This window comes from Euleptes europaea, chromosome 2, assembly GCF_029931775.1.
Source record: "Euleptes europaea isolate rEulEur1 chromosome 2, rEulEur1.hap1, whole genome shotgun sequence".
Classification (NCBI taxonomy): Eukaryota; Metazoa; Chordata; class Lepidosauria; order Squamata; family Sphaerodactylidae; genus Euleptes; species Euleptes europaea.
The window spans coordinates 81942310-81961998 of NC_079313.1; the positions used below are offsets into that span (position 1 = coordinate 81942310).

The following is a 19689-nucleotide window of genomic DNA, read 5'->3' on the forward strand; positions in this document are numbered from 1 at the left end:
GAATCCTGGTGTCTGATTTACAGCTGTGAGAGGGAGTGAGAAGCGGGCATCAGGGCCTCCTGAATCCTCCATCTGCTTCTCGCTGACCCTGCAGCAAAAGCACAGGAGAAATCCATCTGCTTTCATCCCGAATCTGCCATGTTGAAGCCTTGATTGGGAGATTTGTCAGGCACACTGTGGGCTCCCTGGGATCTCAGCCTCCCCCTCCTTTCCCCTTGTAGTGAGAGACCAAACAACTTGAAAGACAACCGAGGCTGTGCTTATTACTCCCACAACGATTTCCCAGTTAATGAGGCGCCTTCCCCTCAGCCTGCCCTCTCCTCCCTCTCTCAAACCTCCCCAAAAGCAGAGAGGAAGCTCAGTCTAGTGCTTAAATCAAAGCTCTTTACTCTGGAACGGTTTCAAGGAATATCTCAGCTTTGCCACTCTTGCCGCTTGCCACAAAAGGAGCTTTCTGACGCTGCATTTTCAACTGCCTGAGGGTCTAACTCTAAAAGTTAATTGCCTCGAACTAAGGGTTGGGAATGCACTAATCATAACAGTTTTATAAGAGCTCATTAATGGAACTAAACCAATTAATACATTAGTGCCAAAGTTTAGTGGTATGCCCAGCACCCTTACTGGGGCATGTCTAATTGGTACTAGTAATGGGGGCAATCACTGGCCCAGTCTCAACATCAGTCCCTGCGTATTGTCAGAAGCAGTGCAGGAAATGGACCACCCTGTGCCCTACCCTTCCCTCTTTAAACAGAGCTTGCATCAGCCAGTTCATCCTGTGGCAGCAGTGGGAAGGAGCCACACTGACATTGCTAAACAGAAAGGGCCTGTGGACAAAAGCCTGGGACCTTCCCTTCAGAATACCACCGCACTGAGAGCCAGAGGCCAGCCGTTCCTCCATCAGTCATCCCTATCCATCATGCGGACAAGCAGAAAACAACGGCAGGCTGAAGCACCTGGCACGTGCAGCCGGAGAGTAGGGTTGTTTGGGAGGGTGGACTCTATGGCATTATACCCTGCTGAGGGCCCTTCCCTCCCCAAACCCCACCCTCCCCAGGCTCCACCTCCAAATCTCCAGGAGTTTCCCAAGCCGGAGCAGACAACCCTAGAGAGACTGGTTATGTTGCATAAACAATCAGGATGTAAGCCCATGAGGGCCTGCAAAATAAAATAACTGGTCCTATGGTGTGTCAAGATCTGCTGTGGGCTCCTACTCCCTCTCATTCCCATACACTCAGATGACTTCTGCCAAGGTCCTTTCCTCATTAGGCTTTCTGGTCTCCTTTTACTCCATGCTGTTCCTGACCAGTTGAAGTACATGACCCAAGGCAGTGGCAAGAAAGGGAGGCTCTTTCCCCCCCTGACAAAGCAGTAGTGCTAACCCTGCTGATGCTCACACCAGTGAGATGTGGCTCCATGTTCAGTCTCAAACCTATAGAGATTACACGCATGTGAAATGCAGACCCTGCAAGTTTACTTCTTTCACACCGGGGTTAATGGTATCTTGATTTCCCTGGTGTTGTATGAAATACATGACGTCAAGCTCAGGCTACAACTGGATTTTTGGAAGCAATATTAAATCTTGTTGATCTTTCCACCCTTACCTCCCCTACAAAGGACACCACTGCAGAAATTTCACGTACATGTTTATTTTTTTTTCAACGTTACTAATCACAGAGCTACTGCAAACAAAGGCAGAGCAGAATCAGATGTCACAAGAGACGCTGGCTGGGATTTTAAGCCTTCTTTCTACTCATATCGGACCCTTCTCCATGATGGAAGCAGTCCTCCACTGAGCCATTTAGTTCTCCAGCACTAGCAGCGTCCCTTCATGCATGACTAGTGTCTTTCAATGAGCTGAAGAACACCTAGTGCCAGAGGAAAGCACTGCATTGTGGAGGACGGCCTCCACCCCAGAAAAAGAGGGGCATAGGGTCTAATTTAATACAACAATGCATAGTTAAATTGTGGAACTCCCTGCCCCAGGGATGGCTGCCAACTTGGAAGGCTTTAAGAGGGGAGTGGACATGTTCATGGAGGATAGGGCTATCCATGGCTACTAGTCAAAACACAGGCAGGATGCTGCTGCAGCCATCTTGTTTGTGGGCTTCCTAGAGGTACCTGGTTGGCCACTGTGTGAACAGACTTGATAGACCTTGGTCTGATCCAGCATGGCTTTTCTTATGTTCTTATATCACCAAGCTTTATAAAACTGTCTCATGTCCCTCTTAATTATTTTAATTAAAAAGCTTCAAATGCTTCAGTCTTTCCTTGAAGGGAGGAACAACCAACCGCCTAATAATTTTAGCTGCCCTTTTCTGTGCCTTTCCCAGTATATTCCCCCACTTCCAATGAACAGGGCACGGTATTCCAAATACAGCCACGTCAAAGATTTATATAATAGTGTTATTATCCTTGTCATTTTATGTCCTACCAGTTTCCTGACAGTTCTCCACACTGAGTTTTTCCTCTTCACTCCTCTAAAATCCCCACCTGCAGGCAAGTGCAGACCCTGGAGTCCTCTGTGTATTGTGGGAACAAGATACACTGAACTAATGCATCTGATCCCTGCAGAAAGCCCAATTCAAAATTGCCCTTAGTCCATTCCCTTGACTCTCTGGAGCAGGCATCTCTATTTGCACATTTTAGAAGACTGGAGAACCAGAATGTCAGACGTACTACCGGTAAATAAAGAAATGGAAACAATAAAATAAAATAAGGAAAAGTAGTTTATGCAAAAACAGCTGGCTTCTATAGTTGCATATGTTTAGGGCCAGTAGTAGAGACCACTGGCTGCTACAGGAGTGAGTTGTTACTTCAGGCTTCCAGCTGGCTCACTAAATCAAATGTGATTCATCACTGTAATCTAGTAATGCTTGTGCATTATATATTATACATAGGAATTTATATTCACAACATAGCTCTGTTTGGTTTCTTACTCTTATTGTATTACTGAAATATTAAGTATCCAGCCTTTGCAGCTGCATGCAGCCATTCCGACTCCCACTGCCATCAGCTTTGCTCTTTTCCTCACCACAGACCCAGAAACAGAACACATCCTGGATAAGGCAAGACCTTAGAAAGGCCTGGAATGGGGGGTGTTGGCCACTAGAAGGACAAAGGACAATGCATAGTTCTCCACACAACAAATAGTTAACTTGTGGAACTCCCTGCCCCAGGATGTGGTGATGGCTGCCAACCTGGAAGGCTTTAAGTGGACATGCTCATGGAGGAGAGAGGTATTCATGGCTACTAGTGAAAAATGGATACTAGTCATTATGCATACCTATTCTCTCCAGGATCAGAAGAGCATGCCTATTATATTAGGTGCTTTGGAACACAGGCTGGATGGTGCTGCTGCAGTTGTCTTGTTTGTGGGCTTCCTGTTGTGTGAACAGACTGCTGGACCTGATGGGCCTTGGTCTGATCCAGCATGGCCTTTCTTAGGTTCTTAAGTTCTAAAGAAACACTGATCTAGGAAGGCAGTAGCACTGAAATCCTGGAAGCAACACCCAAATCTGTCCACCTCAAGCTGAAGAAACTGGGCACACCTTACGGGAAGAGGACCTTATTGGCAAGTGCCACAGGGTTGTCCTGCTCCATTGCCTTCCCCACCAAGTTGTCTACAGCAGCAGTTTCCAAACTGTGCTCCAGGGATCTATGAGGGTTTCTCAGCAGCTTACCACGGCTCCACGACTCCTTTAGGCAGCATAATGAGAGGAACGCCACCCAGAGTGATCCAAGTCTTTCCAGCTTTGCTCTTGCCCCCTTCCTTCTGCCCATTTGCGATCACCTGCCAGCTCTGGAGAACTCCTCCATCTATTCAAGAGCAGGACATTCTTGTGCGACAGGGGACAGGCAGCTCGAAGTCTTGGTCTTAGTGGCAAGACAGGTCCAGCAAGAAAAGAAACGCAGAGCCGAAGGAACAGAGGAGCTGTCCAGCCAGAGCTACAGAGGCAGCACAAGAGTAGGGAGATCGCTGCAGTCGCAGAAACCAGTTAGCTGCTGGAGAGTTCGATAGCTGGCCTTGCAGCCCCAGCTCTTTCTGTGCATTTTGTGGAAGTGATCCTGGTGTTAATTAAGTCAAGTCTGGCACCTTCCTCCCAAGTGGGACTAGCAGAGGGGAAGATTTATGCTGCCGAGAAAGCACTCTGCCTTCTGCTCTGGGCTCCATCTCAGACCCCACACCCTCTCTGCTCCTGCAGTTTCGGGAGTGATTGCAGGGAGTCTTAAAGGAGATGGTGATGGGGACACCCCTGGAGGAGGGCCCATGGATACCACCACTCAGACAGGTTGCCCCCATGTTTTTATGCCTCCTGAGTTCTACTGGCACTTTCTAGGGTTCAGGTGGCCTGGTTATTGCCTCCTCCTCCGAGTCTTCAGGTTCAGGGTCTCTATGCTCGTAGAAAATGACGCATGAAACCAACCTCCAATGGCCTTACAGCCCCTACCCCAGTATCCATAATGGCTAAAACTAAAGGGCCCCCCTTAAAAAGGGCAGAAATATGTAACATTTTAAATTGAATCCTTGCAAATTATAGTGAAACAACCCCCCTCTCCCCCAGTCCTTTATCACTGTTGATCACATAAATTACAGAAGCATGAAAAGAAACTGGCATAAAATAAATTCTTTTTTTTGCAGAATTTGCTTTACCCCTTCTGAGCTTTTTTCCTTGAAACTTTAGAATCAAATGCAATTAAATATGACTACTGTTGGCTATTACTGTTAGGAACCCACTCAGAATGAGTGGGGACTGCAACAGTAGCTTTTGGGGAAGGACAATGGAGGGGAAGATGAGATTGGGAAATACATTTTAAAAAGGAAACTACCTTTTTTGCTGTATTGGTAAGTTGCTTTACAAATGCGTCTTTATTTTTAACTGGATTGACTTGGCAAAGGGAAGGGCAAGAGAAAAACAGGAGGAAAGGGATTGTGGTCTAAGCTTTTGTATTTGAAAATCCCTTCCAAGTCTGTGACCTAGGGCTGTTGAAAAAATTTTTTTGGGAGAATTCGGATCCGGCAAAATTTGGCCAGTTTTGATTCGGGAAATGCCGAAGTCCGAACTCCCACGATTCGGATCTGGGGAATTTGGCTGAATTTCCGAATCAATTCGGCCGAATAAAGGCAGGTGGGGGTCTCTAAACTGCTTGCAGTTTAAAGACCCATCACCCGCTTTGCCCGGGAGTCCTGGGAAGGGGGGCGGTGGGGGTTTAAACTGCTCCGTGCTGCCTGCCCAGGCAGCGCAGAGCAGTTTAACCTCCGCCCCCCCTTCCCGGTCCCGACTCTCAGCTGTTGGACTGGGGGGGGAGTGCTCTGCACTGCCTGGGCAGGCAGCGTAGAGCACTTTAAAGACCCACTTCCCCCCTTCCCAGGAGTCCTGGGTCCCCGCCCAACAGCTGAGCTGGGGGTGAAGTGCTCCGTGCTGCCTGGGCAGGCAGCACAGAGCACTTTAAAGATCCACCGCCCCCCTTCCCGGGAGTCCCGGGAAGTGGGGTGGTGGGGGTTTAAACTGCTCCGCACTGCCTGCCCAGGCAGCAGGGAGCAGTTTAAAGACCACCCCGCCCAGTTTCCTGGGATTCCTGGGACGTGAATTCGGCGCGTCCTTTTCCCACCTTTTTTTGAGTTTGGTTCCATCCGAACCGGAAACCGCCAAATCGGGGGAAATTCGGCGGTTTTTTCAGTTCGGGACGAACCGAATCGACAGCCCTACTGTGACCAGAGGCAACTTTCTCCTGAATCATTGACTATGGGGAGACAAGAGACAGCAGTTATTCAGTGGTGAGATAAGGACACACAGTACATGCTCATGGGCATTTTTTCTTCTAAGACTCAGCCCTAGTCAAATTTCAGAGGGGTTGCCATGTCAGTCTGTTGTAGCCAAACCAAAAAAGAGACTTGTGTCACCTTAAAAACTAACATGTTTGCAGTAATGTATACTTCATGGCTACAGCCTACTTCACCAGGTGCATGAAAATCCTCAGTCAGCAGATATAAAGATACATGAAGATACAGAGTAGAAAAATGAACGGGGGGGGGGGGGGCGGTTAAAAGGCCCTGAGAAGCAAGAGGACCGTCAGGGTTTGTTTTCCCAGGATGGTAGTGTCTGTCACTTAGTTTTTGCAAGCTTGGGAAGATAAAGTTTTACCTAGTTACAATATTATGTGCCAAATTGTTAAATTTAGCAACTAATGGAAGAATGATGTATGAGAAGAGAAGCAACCCAGAAAAGCTTGATGCTATCTGAGAACAATTCTTAGATAGCTTTGCTCAACAACAGTAAGGGTTATCTTTAATTTTCTGCTGAGGTGTTGTCAGCCAAGCTTTCTGTTTGTGATTATGTCCTTGTTTTTCTTTTCTTTTTTACAACCCAGATTCAATACAATATCAAGATGGAAGAAGGATGCAGCTGATTTGATCCTTATCAGCACAGCCCTAATTATGACTGGGATAACCTAGGCAAGCCCGATCTTGTCAGCTCTCAGAAGCTAAGCAGGGTCGGCCCTGATTAGTATTTGCATGGGAGACCACCAAGGAAAACCAGGGTTGCTACACAGAGGCAGGCAATGGCAAAACCATCTCTGAATGTCTCTTGACTTGAAACCCCTATGGGGTCACCATAGGTTTGCTGTGACTTGACATTAAAAACAAAACAAAAAACCCTTCTAAATCCATTAAAGTCAATGGGCTTAAAATAATATAACTCTACTTAAGATTGCATTGATAGTGTGACATCTTTGGAACAAGACCATTGTTACATGCCAGCATGGTATAGTGGTTAAAAGTGGTGGTTTGGAGAGGTGGACTCTTATCAGGAGAACTGGGTTTGATTCCCCACTCCTCCACATGAGCGGCTAATCTGGCAAATTGGGTTGGTTTCCTCACTCTTCCACATGAAACCAGCTGGGTGACCTTGGGTTAGTCACAATTCTATCACAACTCTCTCGGCCCCACCTACTTCACAGGGTGTCTGTTGCGAGGAGGGGAAAGGAAGGTGCTTGTAAGCCCGTTTGATTCTTCCTTATGTGGTAGAGAAAGTCGGTATATTAAAAAAAAAAAAAAACCAACTCTTCTCTTCTTCTCCTCTTCTTTTTTGCTAAATACATTACATTATTATGGGGGGAAAGGTGGGGAAGCTGCAAAAAGTCTACCAAGAAGCCTGGATTGTTGGTTACCAGGTAAATCAAGTAATACACCCCTAATGCAAGAATTTTGAAAATCCTCTGGCTAACAGGTATTAAAAACGTATTTAAGATGATGCATTGGAAGCACAGAGCATGCTGGAGAAACACAGAGGCCACTGAGCCACTGAACTGCACAAAATATACTCACAGATGGCTGAGAGCTGAATGAATCCTTTGAATCTATTGTCAGAAAAAGGGGTTACTAAGGAGATACTCACACCTGAATCATTCCCTTCAGATGATAAGTCTGAAAAAACCCATCACAAATTGAAGTGTCAGTAGAAGAGGTTGCAGAACAAATTGATAGGTTAAATAGTAATGAGACACCCGTCCCAGACAATATTCACCCAGGAGTTCTGAAAGAACTGAAAAATGGAATTGTTGAACTGCTCATTCTAGCTTTGTAATACCTCTCAGCATCAATCTTTGTATCAAAGACCTGGAAAGCAAACAAGGCAACGCCAATCTTCTTTAACAGCATCTGATGGCCATGTTGGGCAAAACGGTAGAAAAAATAATTGAGAGAGAATAGATGAAGTTCACAAAGAAAGATGACATTTTTTTCAATTTCAAATACCTTTATTGGCATGATATGTTTAAAAGAGAAGAAAGATGACATGTTAGTAGAAGCCTCAGCATGGGAAAAAGCCCATAACTCACTGGCGCAACACATGTGGAAGTCCCCAGGTCCAACTCCTGACATCTCCCCTTCAAAGGGTTTCTCGTGGCAGGTTTGACAAAGCCTCTTCCTGAGACTTTGAAAAGCAGCTGCCTGTCAAATAATACTGGACTAGAGGGGTTAACGCAGTATAAGATCATGTGCCATTTAGTGCAGAAACTGTACTTTGCAAATATATTAGGGTGGGAAGGACCATTTTTGCAACATTAAGATCCAAAAGCACACTTCCAACAGAGGAATTGCACTTAGACTAGCAGAAGGGCACTTCAGTTGAGGGAGGAGGAGATGATTTTTGCCAAAAACCCACTGCTGAATGGAAAGTCCTCTTCTGTGAGCTTCTCTTTGCTCACCGAGCATGGGATTCAACCTCTCATCTTTACAGTCTGTGCAGGGACTTGTGATGCAGAAGGTATGGCTTGTGATGCTGCCAGTTTGGGAAGAATCTGCACCCAATGGAATCCTCTCTTCTACATGCCCATTACAGAAAAGGGGACCCTGATGTTGAAAAGGTGACCATCTCTATATTCAGGCTGATTAGAACAACATTTAAAAGATCAAAGCACTGTGATTTTCTAGGTTAAATGTACAGTTAACCCTTTTACAGCTTTTTGGCCTCCTCAAGTTTTCTCCTGCTTGCACTTTTGTCACAGGCTTAATGGGTTTTTCCCCACCCGTGGGCACTCATTAATGCACCAAGAAACAGGCACAAGAAGGGCTGGGAAAATCCTGCCACAGTGAAGAGAGTCATGAAGTCCTTCCCTCCTGCTAGGTGTTGTGTGGCTGATGGACAGGAGGTCTCAACTTGACCGCTGCTCAGTAGGAGAGGTTGCTGTTTGGGTACAAATGTCTGGAAGGAGAACCTCTTCCTGGTCACCTCCCGCAACCCTCCCTCATTGTAGGCAGTAGGTGAAACTTCAGACACTTCAAGCTTATGCCTGGGACTCTCAGCTATGGGCTAACAGGAGGCCAGGCTGCTGCAGCTCACTGAGGAAGGGATTCACACACACACTTTGGGAGCTATGCGTGTTAGCCCCTCGTGCTCTGAGTTTACGTACACTTCTAAAACCATCTGAGCCTGAATACTGCCAGCAAAAAGAGACCGAGATGAAGGGACTTCTGTGTCACTAACCTATTTGCAAAATTTGGGCCTTGAACAACAGTCCAGGACTCCTTCTGTTCTTCCAGATGTGAAACACACCATGACCAGAATCTCACAAAACAGACTTGAGTTAAAGAGGAACATGTGTGTCTGACCATTGCAGCCTCACATAGATGCAGTTGATTTGGCAAAAGCATTTTAATGATCGATGCAGCCTTAATGCACACCATTATATTGAATGCAAAGGCAAGTAGTCAAGTAGCTGCAATTCCGTTATGGCCATAAAAATTACGTGGCCAAACATGTTTGCAACAGAACGGTTGCATACAAAGATACATACAATTATGTGGGTTGGGAGAGAAGGTTTTGATATGAGTGTAAACTGCTTTTGCCAGAAGACCTATTTCTTTAATTCTTAAGGCAACACATTGTGAAAAGAATGATGAGCATTTGTGCATGGGCAGTGGTGCATGGGTAGTAGAGCTGGTGGGCTTTGGGAAGAAGGAAAAGTGTTGCACTGCTAATCTTAGGATGGGCTTCTGGGTGCAACTCAGAATCCATGCATATGCAACACAAGGACAGTGCAAGCATGTGTCTATCTCTGATTAGGATCCTGCCATTGGATGTATCTTCCATGGAGGACAGATGTTCTGTGTATCCCCAAGAAGAATCAGTGGAGGAGTAGGATGGACCCCACCCCACATGTAACCTTGCCTGTCATGTGCATTTTCAATAGCTCCTCATTACCCTGCCATTTGGAAAGTTATTCTTGTGGCCCAAATTTTCCGCAGTACACAAATGAAATGCAAACTGATTCAGAAGCTGTGCCCTTGTCCCTAGGAAGAACAGCACAATGAACTTCATGCGATAACTCATACCATTCATTCTACTTCAGATCTAGCCTCTTCAAATCTCTCTGGAACTAATTCAACTAATTCATACTGTCCAAAGCCTTATCTACAAATTGAGTTCTTTGGAATACTTATGAAGAGAGAAACGAATTCAGTTTAGACTCTATTAGTGAAACTATCCCTACAAGGCACTTGCTCAGATCTAATCGTGGTGTGACACATTTTTTTGTTTCTATACTGCTTTTTATGGAGCTCAAAGTTTCAGACACAGACATTAAACCATTTTTTTGAAAACGGTACTTAAATCTATTATTTTCTGAAAGCTATCATTTCACCAAGTAACAGCAAATGTTCAGTCTTATCCAAATGCCTTTCTGTAAATGAATTATAGACATTTCCAAATCAGAAACTCTAAATAAATATACACTTTCAATTCACTCTTTCAAGCAAGCCTGCAAATTTTTCTACTCCACATTTTTAATCTGCCCAGTATTTACCCATATACCTGCTGGGGGGGAAACAGCCTGAATAAAGCCTCCCTGTTGCATCATCTGGAAGCAACTCTTATCCTCCCTGCCCGGATGAGTGGCTCTTTACAAGCCCACTTTCATTTTCACCTCTATTAGCCTTGTCACAAAGGATGCCCTAAACAAGGCTGGTATATAATGAATGTACGAAGGCAGCATCCAGGCCCACAAATAACTCAAGAGGTTACTCCTTAGCTGAGCAGCCATGTAAGTGGTGCAAGCACAAAGCACAGGTCAGAGAATTGTGCACTTGGGTTCCAGCTGGATGTGCTTAATGGTAAAAGAACCTTGTTGCCCTGTGCAAAAGAAAACCCCCCCCCCCAAAAAAAACCCGCTTACTGAGAAAGTAGAGCATGGATGGTTGAAAGGGTGCTGCATGCCAAGCTCCACTCCTATTTTGTAGTCGATGCATTTGCTCCACTCTGCTTGAACTGTACTGCATGGCTGTACGTGATTCAGTTTAGTGCTAACTTCATAATAACCCTGCTGATATTACACATTTGGCCCACGCAGAAAACCTGCGTCTTCAAACTTTATGAAAGATCCAGATGTCACATATCCCAAAGAATCTATGAGAAAGAGCTTCTCCCCCATCCCCCATCCTATTATTAAGAAAAAGAACTCTTCTCAATACAATCCAGCACCTGGTATCAATCTAAATCCTTGGCATCTCTACTCACTTTCAGAGGGAAGGTGTTCCATGCAATAGTGAATGATGCATGTCTGCATGTATACATTCACTCACAAACCCATGGCTTGATGAACGGGAGGGCATGGCTCAGTGGGAAGAGCATGTGCTTTAGCTATGGAAAGTCTCAGGTTCAATTGTTGGCTTAAGGGAGCCAGTGCCGATTGGAGCTGAGGAGACAGCACTAGTCTATAGCCAGCATGTTGTAGTGGTTAATAGCGGTGGTTTGGAGTGGTGGACTCTGATTTGGAGAACCAGGTCTGATTCCCCACTCCTCCACAAGATCTGTGGACGCTAATCTGGTGAACTGGGTTGGTTTCCCCACTCCTCCACATGAAGCCAGCTGAGTGACCTTGGGCTAGTCACAGCTCTCTCAGCCCCACCTACCTCACAGGGTGTCCGTTGTGAGGAGGGGAAGGGAAGGTGATTGTAAGCCAGTTTGAGTCTCCCTTAAGTGGTGGAGAAAGTCGGCATATAAAAACCAACTCTTCTTCTTCTTCTAGACAGACCAGTGGTCTGATTCAGTATAGGGCAACTTTCTATGTCAGTATCATTACCTCTGCTAAAGCAAAATGCTGCACTCAGACCACTGTAAGGGTTTTTTGTGAACTCAGAACATGTGCTGCATCGTGAGTTGCAGGACCGGTGTACACATGCATACGCCTGATGCCTTGCATGTATGAATGTGCCATCACAGTTCTGACTTGGCAGACAGTTCTTTAATTTTATTTTATAAGCACTATGTTTTTCAGTGGGGGTCAGGTCACATATTCGACTACCAGTCATAACGTGCGAAGCAATCTAACAACGTGCCCTCAATGGCAGTCTTCAGGCAGCTGCTGGACAAACACTTGTCAGGGATGCTTTAGGCTGATCCTGCAATGAGTAGGGGGTTGGACTAAATGGATTGTATGGCCCCTTCCAACACTATAATTCTATAATCTTTCATTCCTAATTTGCCAAAGACTGCTCCAATTTATAAAGCTGGATCCTGGGAAATCTCCATCCTAGAATAGCTCTAATAGTAAAGAAGTAGAGAGGTGTGTGTATGTGTGTGGGATTTTATTAGAAGCTTTGGGAACAGGTATCACATAGCAGAGGGCTAACAAAGTGAACATAAACCTCTGAAATCTTGGGATCTTTCGCCATATTCTGATGCCAAGTTGCTGAGCAAATAATAGCTTGCTGAGGTTTAAGCAAAATGTAGTCTTTCACAAGCAAATACTGGTTCCCTCCCTCCAAATTATCTCAGAGCTAAATGCAAATGATGTGCTCTACTGCTCATGGCTTTGGTAGCCCTGCAGTGGTTACAACAGCTTGGAGAGGAACATGCTAGTAACCAGATTATTGTTCTTTCTTTTTTTAAAGCAAAAACAGCAGACCCCATCAATGAAACAAGTAGGTAGGCAGCCCCTAGCTTTCAGCACGATGTTTACTTCAAGGATGCCCCATTGATTTCAAGCTTTGAAGTGACATATGTAGGCTCACATTAATAATGAACAAAAAAGGTGAGGTTCTTTTCTCCAATCCCCAGCTATAGGGGCTGTTGTTCAGATCACACTCCCTTCCATGATGGCTGATGATGGCTCCATAACATCTCCCAAATTCTGACTGACATTTTAGCCATTGGAGTGGATCCAGCCATCCTCCAAGTAGCCTTCCTCCTACTTAAGTGGCTCTTCCTTCACCAGAAGAGTCATTTAAGGTAGAAGAAGTCTCCTTAGACAGGAGAAAAGTTTCACATTTGAGCAAAAAGGGAGGTAGGGTTTAAAAGTATTTCCACAAACAAACAAACTTTGCTCAGGATAGGGGTACGTCCCACCTCATCACCACATGTTGAAAACATGTATAATTTAAATGGCTTTGCAATAAAAAGAGAGACTCCCTTGCAGGATTATCAGATCCCTTAGTCCCTGATCAGGCATTTCACTCTTGAGTTTAGGGGTATCAGAATCAGATTTATTAGTACAGCATATGCCAGGAAAACATTTGTATCATCTATACATGAGATAAAAGATTACTTAGATTTTAAAAAGACAATACCTGGCTAAAATTCTTAACTAATATTTAAGAAACTAAAATTTACTAAATATTAAAAGAAAAATTAAAAAATAATAATCTAGTTGCCATGACCCAACTTTAAGCAGCGGACTTTATATACGACTGCTAATCAGATTTATGAATACAGCGAAGCCATTAAAATATTCATATCAATTACAAAATTGGGTTTAGGGGTAGAGATGATAAAGATGAAGCCTTAGAAAAAACAGAATCAAGATCCAACACAAACCATACCCATTCTTTAATATGATTAATGTTCCGATCATAATTGTTCTTGATACTCATGAGTGATTAGAAAACCTTCTAGTTGGACCATTATTCTGGTGTTTTGCTATCGGGTTTCATTTGCCCAGACAACAAGAGGGCCAGCGAGAGAAAGGAGCCACTCAGTAGATCTGTGCATAACAGAGATGTTATCAAGTATTGTCCCAACTAGTATTTCTGTGTACAGCTTTTCTACCACTTCTGTGTGATTTAGGATGGCTTTCCAACTCTGGTCTTTATGCATGGCTGTTTCACTTGCCCGTCACCCCTCCAACGACTTTGGGTCTTTGTTTGGATTATGCATGCCATTTCCAACCATCAGAGGTCGCCTCGCTCTCCCCCTGACTTTCCCTGCCCACGTTTTCAGGGACCTGTTTTAACTTGAATTTGAAAATGTGGGCAAAACATGGGGAAATGCAGTGGGGGAGCAAGGCAACCTCTCACTGTCAGAAACCGCATGCATAATCCAAACAAAGACCCGAAGTCATCAGAGGAATGACGGCAAGTGAAACAACCATGCATAGAAGACCTCTACATAAGAAGAAGAGGAGTTGGTTTTTATATGCCGACTTTCTCTTAAGGAAGAACCAAACCGGCTTACAATCTCCTTCCCTTCCCCTCCCCACAACAGAGACCCTGTAAGGTAGGTGGGGCTGAGAGAGCTCTAAGAGTTGTGACTAGCCCAAGGTCACCCAGCTGCCTTCATGTGTATGAGTGGGAAATAAACCCGGTTCACCAGATTAGCATGCACTGCTCATATGGAGGAGTGAGGAATCAAAACCGGTTCTCCAGATTAGAATCCACCACTCCAAACCACTGCTCCAAACCACATGCCTACTGGGCAGGAGCAAAGCTATGTTTGTATCAGCTGGCAGAGCTCTGTGATTGGTGAAGAGGACAAAGGTTATAGCTCACACACTAGCAGTTCTGCCAATTTGGGGGGGTGGTGATCAAGGCAAAAGCTAATCATACTACATTTCCCCACCTGTGATAGGCAGAGCTACATAACTGCAGAGGTGAGGGGCAAATGCGATGATTACTGTGCTTGTACTCTCTAGAAAGTGTGCACTGAGGGAGACCGAGTTACAGGCTAGCCATGAGTCACTACTCTGCTCTTTCCTCCCAGTGATGTGAACAGCACATGGCTGCAGGGGGTGCGCCAAAGGCTCTCCTTCTGGCAGGCTGGTCATGTACGCTGCACACAGGAGGCACATGCTCCCCCCACAACCCAATACAGGGGCAAATGCGATGAGCAACTAAAGATCTGCAATGAAAAAGTCATCAAATCAAAGTCCTCTGCCTATGTGAGAGATCACTCATCATCACATTTTTGAGATCTGAATCTCAAGATCTCTTTCATTTCATACAAAAGAACAGCTGCTCTTAGCCCTGCTAGATCTTTCTTAAGGCAACCTCCCGCTCTCATGTAAAGCAAATGGGAGTAGGGAGGTCTATTTTCTAAAAATCTCCATAGGTTAAGGGATTAATCCTGTTCCCTCCCAACTTACTCTGGTGCTTAAAGCGGTCTTCTCCTAGCCACATCCCAATAAGGGAAATCAGCCAGGCTGGGAGAAAAAGTGCCTTCGTCCAGTCTCCCCCACCCCCACAAACCCTTTTCCTACTGCTGATAGATTTTATATAGGCAAGATCTTTCTTCTGAGTAAATATCAAGCACAATGTTTTATTTTGCATCAGGTTAAAAAGGGGTCTTTTCTAATCCTTAAAGCGATACATTAATACCTCAGCTTCATCAGTAAGCAGACACCCTGTACCTAGGAGTTGTTGCATTAAAACTGGGCTTGCTGCCTTCTGATAGTGTTAAGAGGAGGAAGGCAGAAGTTTGCAGAAAGATTAGGCAGCTCTTAGAAAATAAATTCTTTGGCTTCCTTTTTAAAAAAATGAAGAAATAGCATCCTTTTCATAATACAATCTGCTTCCAAAGTCCCTCTTTCCACCTAGTGATAATGGGAAAGCCAAAAGCCTGACAAGTAATTTAGAAAGATAAAAGAAGAGGGCGACTGTAGAGAGCAGGGTGATAAACATTCTACATTTCACCACTTGCTTCTGGCCTTTGGAATTCTGTTGCTGGGGCAGAAGGGAATTGTTTAACATGGGGTGAGCTGGACCACTTGAGTTGCATTTCATTCTAGCTGTGTGCACAGAGTGTAGAAGTTTGTTTAGTTTAGTCTGTCAAATGATTCTAGAGGGAAAATCTTCTGATGAAATGATGGTCTGAATTAAACAGGGGCTGTTATTCCCGATTAGTTCAGTAATATGGAGTACAAATAAGAGGACTTGGTCTGTGATGGCGCACACTACATTTGCAGTAGAACATGGAATGCACCTTATTATTGCACTCTATCACTTGTACTGGAATAATTTAAGTAACCTCCCCATTCCATGCTCCTAACTGCTCATCCCTTTCCCTCTCTTGGTGAGTTCAAGAGTTGCTAATTTACAGCAAAAATTTTTGAGTAATTCATCCTACATGGAGAGAAGAAATTGTAGAGTACAGATACTGAGGATAGTAGTTTTTTTAAGTTAATGAATATGGAATATACGGATATGATTGTCACATCACACAATTCATTATATGAGGCATGCTTAGAGAAAAATCCTAAACAGGTCTACTCAGAGGTAAATCTCATATTATTCAAACGGGACTTACTCCCAGCAAGTATCTTTAGGATTGCAGCCATGATCATCTATCCTGGATTAAACATGTATTTACCACTCTTGTACATAAGGTTGTTAAAGGAACACTAGAATGGATTTATAGCTTGTGGTATATTTAGTTTGGTATATTTAGGTATATTTATATAATATTTTTAACCCTGTTCTCTGTAGATGCTCTTGTCTTTTATCTTTCTAAATTGTGAAATATTTAGTTTTAACCCCATGTGTGGAACAACTTTAATGTCCTTCCATCCATTCTAGCTCACCAATAATAGTTACCTATGTACAATGTGTGTGGATCATAAAAGTCAGAATATGGCGATGTCAAACCACTCAAGTTCATCATAATAAAATATTTGTCATTGTGGGGCAGAGGCAGATGATTTTGCTCCACATATTTATTTCATTATGGGTTAATAAGTTAGAAATGAATTTATCTCACGGTTTGAATAACTGAATTATTAAAGAGGGCTTTTCTACGCAGGCAATAGAGTTGCACTGTACTAAATGATTCACAAAGTTACTTGGAAAAATTATTAGGGATTGTGGTTTATGCTACTGGGCATAGCTTGCTGAAAATAGGATTCTTCTGTGGAATTTTGCATCATTTAATGTGACATGTTAATACTTATGCTTTGCTTCAGTTCAGTTTTTAGACTTCTGGTTGGTTCTACAACCCTAATTCTATTGCATTGTGTTGACTCACTCTGTGTAATCTGCCTCGAGTCCACCTAAGAAAGGTGAACTATAAATAACTTAAATAAAATAAACAATAAACAGAGGGGCACTCCTCCCCTGGATCAACTTAGCAGCTGCAATGGCATGCAGTCTTCTAGAATGAAGAATCTGCGGTTCCACTACCAGGCGCCCTCCCTAAGAAGAGTTACGTCCTTCTTACTCCATTGAAATCTGTGGACTCAGCCAGGTATGACCCTTCTTAGGATCACACCGTGAGTCACAGTGAATTTTTCTCCTTATTACCAACAATCCTGGAAAGAACTGGGATAGGCAGGACTATAAACCTAAGAGGAACGTGGGGTGTCACTGATCTGCTCAAGACCACGTGTATTTGCCCCACCAAACTCTTTGTCAAAGGGATGAATGGGAGGGGGGAAAAAACCCTTCTTTATGTGTGCTCCCTGACCTGGGTCTCCTGGGCACCTGACTCACCAGGGCGCATGTGCTCCCAGGGCAACCGGCTCTCCCTGCCTCCACCAGCCAAGAGTCCAGTAGCACCTTAAAGACTAACAAAAATATTTTCTGGCAGGGTAGGAGCTTTTGTGAGCCACAGCTCACTTCTTCAGATACAGCTAGAATGTGAATCCATCTGTCTTTAGTAGAGGAGAGTGAATTCAGACAAGCATTAGTATGTAAATGTTAACAGTATGTAAATGTGAATAGCAGGTGTGATGGGATTAGGTGTGGTCTGCAGAAGAGTCTGTGATGTCCAGGGAAGAGATGGGTATGGAGAAATCAGCATTGGTAATGAGCCATGAATGCAAGGTCTTTATTCAGCCCAGGTAAATGCATTGACTTTAGTTTGAATATCACATTTACATACTGTTAACATTTACATACTAATGCTAGTGTGAATTCACTCTCCTCTACTTAAAGACAGATGGATTCACATTCTAGCTGTATCTGAAGAAGTGAGCTGTGGCTCACGAAAGCTCATACCCTACCAGAAAATATTTTGGTTAGTCTTTAAGGTGCTACTGGACTCTTGCCCTTGCTCACAAAGTGAGCGGTGGCTCACGAAAGCTCATACTGTACCAGAAAATATTCTTGTTAGTCTTTAAGGTGCTACTGGACTCTTGCTATTGGACTGTTGCCCTTGCTCACAAAGTGAGCTGTGGCTCACGAAAGCTCCTACCCTGCCAGAAAATATTCTTGTGAGTCTTTAAGGTGCTACTGGACTCTGGCCCTTGTCTACTACTGCAGACAGACTAACAGGGCGACCCACTGCGAATGATCCACCAGCCAACTAAGAGAGAGTAGGCACGCAAGTGCAGATCCGTCCGTCCGTCCCCCCAGTTGTTCCCAGCTGGAAGCCCGACGGGTGACCGAGGGCTGCGAGGTCTGTTTCCCCCACGATGGAAGCACCCCCCCACATCACCACCACCACCACCGCCCGGCCAGCGCCGATCCCAGCCCAACGGCTCGGCAGGCAGAAACTTTGAGCACACCTGCCGCCACCCCCCCCCTTTGGCCCGCCGGGCGGACCTCTCCTGAACTTGCCGCCCCGCTGCGGGCCGGCCTTACCTGCAGGAGACGGTGAGCTCCACTTTGGTGGCGGGGATGGTGCCCGAGAGCGGGTCGAAGTCCCGCACCGACGCCATGCCCTCCCCGTGGCCCGTGACGTCCTCCTCCATCGGGCCGGGCGCGGGGGGAGAAGCCGAGGCGCCGCTCCGCAAGTCTCCGGCCGCCGGCGGGGCGCGGAGGGGTCAGTGCCGCCCGCTCGCCCGCCTGCCCGCCCGCTTCCCGGCGCGGAGCCCGGCTGGCTGCGGCTTCCCTCCCTCCCCGGCGCCTTCAGTCGGCGGACGGAGCCCGGCGGCAGCAGCAGCAGCAGCAGCAGGCTCCACCTCCTGCCCCAGCCAGATCACGGGGGAGCGGCGGCCCGGCCCGGGGGCCCTTGGGCGGGGAGGAAGGGGGGTCCAGACCCGGGGGGGGGGCTGGCTCCCCAGGCCCACTCGGCGGGCTCGCCCAGCCCGAGTGGGGCGGCCGTCTCCACGGAGCCGCCGGCGTCGCGGGTCTGTGCAGCCCGGGCACGTGGGGCGGGCTTCCCTCGGCCCGACGTTGCGGGCTGCGGCTTCAAAGGGGGTGCCATCCTGCCACCGTCCAGACTAGGGTTGCCGGGTCCCTCTTCGCCACCGGCGGGAGGTTTGGACGGCGGGGCTCGGGGAGGGGCTTCCATGCCATAGAGTCCAATGGCCGAAGCGGCCGTTGTCTCCCGGGGGGTCTGATCTCAATCTCCGGCTGCTACCTGGAGGTTGGCAACCCTAGCCCAAGCCCATGCAGGACAGGAAAGGAATGTGGCAAGAAATGAACACCGCGTGGCTACCTCCATACAGAGACTGAGCCAAACGCGGGACAAAGATGTCACACTGGATGGGCCAACATGTACAATGCTCCCAAACATTCGCATAGGGCGCACGATTAACAGATGCTTGCAATCCAGGCTGCATGCTCATAAGGGAGCACTCTAGGAATCTGCAGAGTCGTGAGGGGGCTAAACCATCATGGAAGGTGGCTTCCATGACTGAAGCTTGTCATTGCAGTCCTGACTGGTGCTAACAAGCTGCTCCTGCCGGTACACCTGAACACATGAAGCTGCCTTCTACTGAATCATCAGTAGTCCTTGGTCCATCAAAGTCAGTATTGTCTGCAGCGGCTCTCCAGGGTCTCAGTCAGAGGTCTTTCATCTCACCTACTTGCCTAGTCCCATTAACTGGAGATTCCGGGGATTGAACCTGGGACCTTCTGTATGCCGAGCAGATGCTCTACCACTGAGCCACAGCCCCTCCCCAGTAGGGGCTGGTGGGACATGGATCCAGAGGTCACCACTCAAGAGAGTGCCTGGTAGATCAAGAGTGACGGGCCAGAAGGCAGAGCCCACAGGAAACACATTGTTCATTTCAGGTGTGCAGGGCTTACAGGCTCCCTCT

The 19689-nt window shown here is 46.1% G+C and overlaps 1 protein-coding gene across 1 annotated transcript in view; it reads right to left on the reverse strand.

Moving 5' to 3' along the window:
* The window catches only part of LOC130494075 (copine-5), a 178718-nt gene extending 160322 nt beyond the window's left edge, over positions 1–18396 (reverse strand). The window contains exon 1 of the mRNA XM_056867722.1: positions 18287–18396. Coding sequence (XP_056723700.1) covers positions 18287–18396 — 110 coding nt within the window. The remainder of the gene's footprint in view (positions 1–18286) is intronic.
* Between the last annotated feature and the right edge of the window lie 1293 nt (positions 18397–19689).